Consider the following 3,171-nt stretch of genomic DNA (forward strand, 5'->3'; position numbering starts at 1 on the left):
AGCAGCATTTCCTGAAGTAACAGAATTCGTGGAGAATATACCATAGGATCCAAGCAAATTCCAATAGATTGAGCTTCCATATAAATTTTCTCATCTATCCCCAAATTTTCATATTGAATGTCTGAGAAGTCCATGGAAAAATGATCTGAAAATCTTCCATTCACATGGTGGCTTGAGCTATTAACACCCTTGAGTGGGATAACAGACACATCATCTTCTAGCTCATCAAATTCCAGTCTATCACTCCTATAACCATTGAACTCCACCATATGATTCAAAACACTGAATTCTGACTCAACATCGGCTTCAAATCCATCAAACTGTAAATCTTCATTCACATTGGTTGAGTCCTCTGAGATTAGAGCTGATAGCAATCTATGATAAAGGGGGGCTGCTTTAGAATCTACGTTGCTAGATGCAAGTTCCTCAGCAAATATTTCACGATTATCAAACTCTGAAGATGTCCCACCAGGTGTGGTACCCATGGGGGAGAGTTCGCCCTGAGAGAGAAAATGGTTATGACATTTATCTATTATGAAGAGTCAGCATATTGGAGCTGTAATTGTCTTTACAAAACTGTGGGAAAACATCTCATAAAGAGCATACACGTCTGTGAAAAAAAAAATCTCCGTATCATCAGATCACGTAATACTACAACGCTATACACATTTCCTACCAAATTTCATATTTTTTTAGTTTTTTCCCTACCCAGTGAGTCTAAATACCTTGGGACCAATGAAACTAATATATATATACATACCAGATAATGAAATTCTTGCTAGTCTTACGTAAATTAGAAATCTGCAACATAGCAATCCCTGCAGCACATTTAACTCCTACCCCCACTATATTCCTATGCAGGACGTAGAGCGCAAGTAGTATACAACATTCAAGCAATATGCATAGAGACACATACAAAGTATCTGTCACATTCTCTATATATAAGATCTGAACGGTATAACTGTCTTATGAAATGCAGGAAAACTACCTGCTGTTTCACGAAATTGATTTGTGCATCAGATATAAAGCAAAAGTAGCGCTCCATTTGCTTCCAGAACGAGCTTGGAAAATTCTGAGCTGCATTAAAGAACCAAACCAATTATTCTTGATAAAACAATTCTGCAAAAAAAAAACATATATAGAATCATGAACACTTACCAAAGTTTATAGCCGAGTTAACAGCAGCTAGTAGCTCCTCATGCCCATCATCTGGAACAATTAAAAAAAACATAAACAAAGGAATAATCGATCCTGCCAAAGAACAATTCTGATCAGTTGAACTTATTTTACCAAGAAAATCTAGTGTTGTAGCATTTGTCGCTGTATTTTTCTGACGTTTGTATGCCTTGCGGTCAGAGAGTTTCCTAGTGGGTGGACGACCTGCCCTGCTGCAGAGACCATATGAAAAAAATAGGAAATAAGCCTCATGAAACCCAAACACTTCTCAAATACCAGAAACAGGATTTTCTACCTTTCATTCTTGTCAGAACTATTTCTTGCGCTGCGAAGTTGTTTTGCTGTTCCATGTTTCATCACTCCCATTGGGTTGACAGACCTTGTTGAAGCAAAGCCACGGCCTGTCCTTCCTTGTCTCCTCACACCATCCCCAAGCTCTTCTCCAGAGACAAGCTTGTTTTTTCTCGATTGTAAACCAGGGATGGAGACTTTAGGAACATTCTGAGAAGTTTTCCCATTGACCTCATCAGATTGCTTTCCCTTGTCTTTAGATTTGATCTCAGGGGGGCTAAATTCTTCACTTCCTGATAAAGCTGTTGTAGACAAGCTATTTTCACCTTTTAATTTCATTTGTGGAGAAGCCGCAGGCGAGCGCCTATAAAATCCAAAACTTGTTTCACTACCACCAACATCTGACATGTTATCTGATGAAGGAATGTCATCATTGCTTGAAACAATGGGGACCAAGTTCGTTCTCCTTGCAACTCGGGATATCTTTTGTGGTCTTTGACTGGCCCATTGAGTGACAGGTGGTGATGAAGACCGATTTGATGTCATGCGCTTGCGACTGGGAACCCCAGACAACAATGGAGGTTTGTTTGTACATCCAGAAATATCCCAATCACTTGGAGAGGGAGTGTTATGGACAACCGGAGAAAGTTTTGGCGGCAGTCCTGAACCTGATCTTGGACCACGTACTGAAGCACTCATTTTTGGGTTTGAAGTCGGACTTGAAGAATTGGATTCATCATGAATATTGGACCTGCAAAGACCCAGCAGAGAGTAACAAGAATATAAAGAATCATCAGGCAGAATAGAAGCTAAAAAATATTGACAAATGCGATCAGAAGAAAAATTTGACAGGCGTGGTTAAGATTGTAAGTTTGTTAACACATACTTGCTGACAGCCCTGAGATTCACCCTTTCCTTATCTAAACCAGCAGCTCGTTCCCTCTTCTCATTGTACAATGAATTGTGATCGGAATCCCTGGAGAGCAAGGAACGCGCTGCCAAGCCTGTCTGCTGAGAGAGGTTATCAGATCTCCCATATGGAACAGCACCATTCACTGCCCCATGTCTGCACAAGTAATTAAAACAGGAAACATTTACCAATTGAATGACCATCAAAGACTGCTCAATCAGACAGGAACTAAACAGATTTTCGGCAGATTGCTCAAACAAACAGGAACTAAACAGATATTCAGCAGATTCTCAGCCATCAATCGCAATTCCATAAACCAAGCGAATGGATTAATGCGCTTTGGTTTACAAAAGCACCATAAAACAAAACTGTGGTAATAAACAGAAGACACTGTTGTTGCATCTCCAACATACAGAAGTTCTTAGGAGCGTAAAGGCCCATCTATCCAATGTTACCAGAACCAATCTAATCCTTTTACATAGGAAACAAATAGCTATATATTTAATTATGCGAGATCCCATTTGTGAATATTTTCCTAATAAACTCCAGAAAATGGATCTAATAGCTGACTGAACCAAAAAAAAATTATGATCAAATACAGTAGGCCACACCTTAACATGTTTGAGTCACCATTCAATCTCGATCGGGCATCACCAGCTGATTTTGGTATGCCCTGTTTCAAGTCCCTGTAACCATCAACAGCTTTATTTGAAGCCAAACTAGAAGGACCATCTGTTTTGATGCCAGATCGTTTTTTCTTCATTTTCGTCTTTTCCCAACCATCAATACCAATT

The 3,171-nt window shown here is 39.5% G+C and overlaps 1 protein-coding gene across 1 annotated transcript in view; it reads right to left on the minus strand.

Annotated features, from left to right (window-relative positions):
- LOC104720069 overlaps positions 1 to 3,171 on the minus strand; it is a gene marked incomplete at its 5' end in the record, with an annotated part of 13,286 nt that overhangs the window by 7,453 nt on the left and 2,662 nt on the right. The window contains 7 exons of the mRNA XM_010438039.1: positions 42 to 500; positions 989 to 1,077; positions 1,159 to 1,209; positions 1,291 to 1,388; positions 1,472 to 2,218; positions 2,354 to 2,533; positions 2,989 to 3,170. Coding sequence (XP_010436341.1) covers positions 42 to 500; positions 989 to 1,077; positions 1,159 to 1,209; positions 1,291 to 1,388; positions 1,472 to 2,218; positions 2,354 to 2,533; positions 2,989 to 3,170 — 1,806 coding nt within the window. The remainder of the gene's footprint in view (positions 1 to 41; positions 501 to 988; positions 1,078 to 1,158; positions 1,210 to 1,290; positions 1,389 to 1,471; positions 2,219 to 2,353; positions 2,534 to 2,988; position 3,171) is intronic.

Source organism: Camelina sativa, chromosome 10 (assembly GCF_000633955.1).
Source record: "Camelina sativa cultivar DH55 chromosome 10, Cs, whole genome shotgun sequence".
Taxonomy (NCBI): Eukaryota; Viridiplantae; Streptophyta; class Magnoliopsida; order Brassicales; family Brassicaceae; genus Camelina; species Camelina sativa.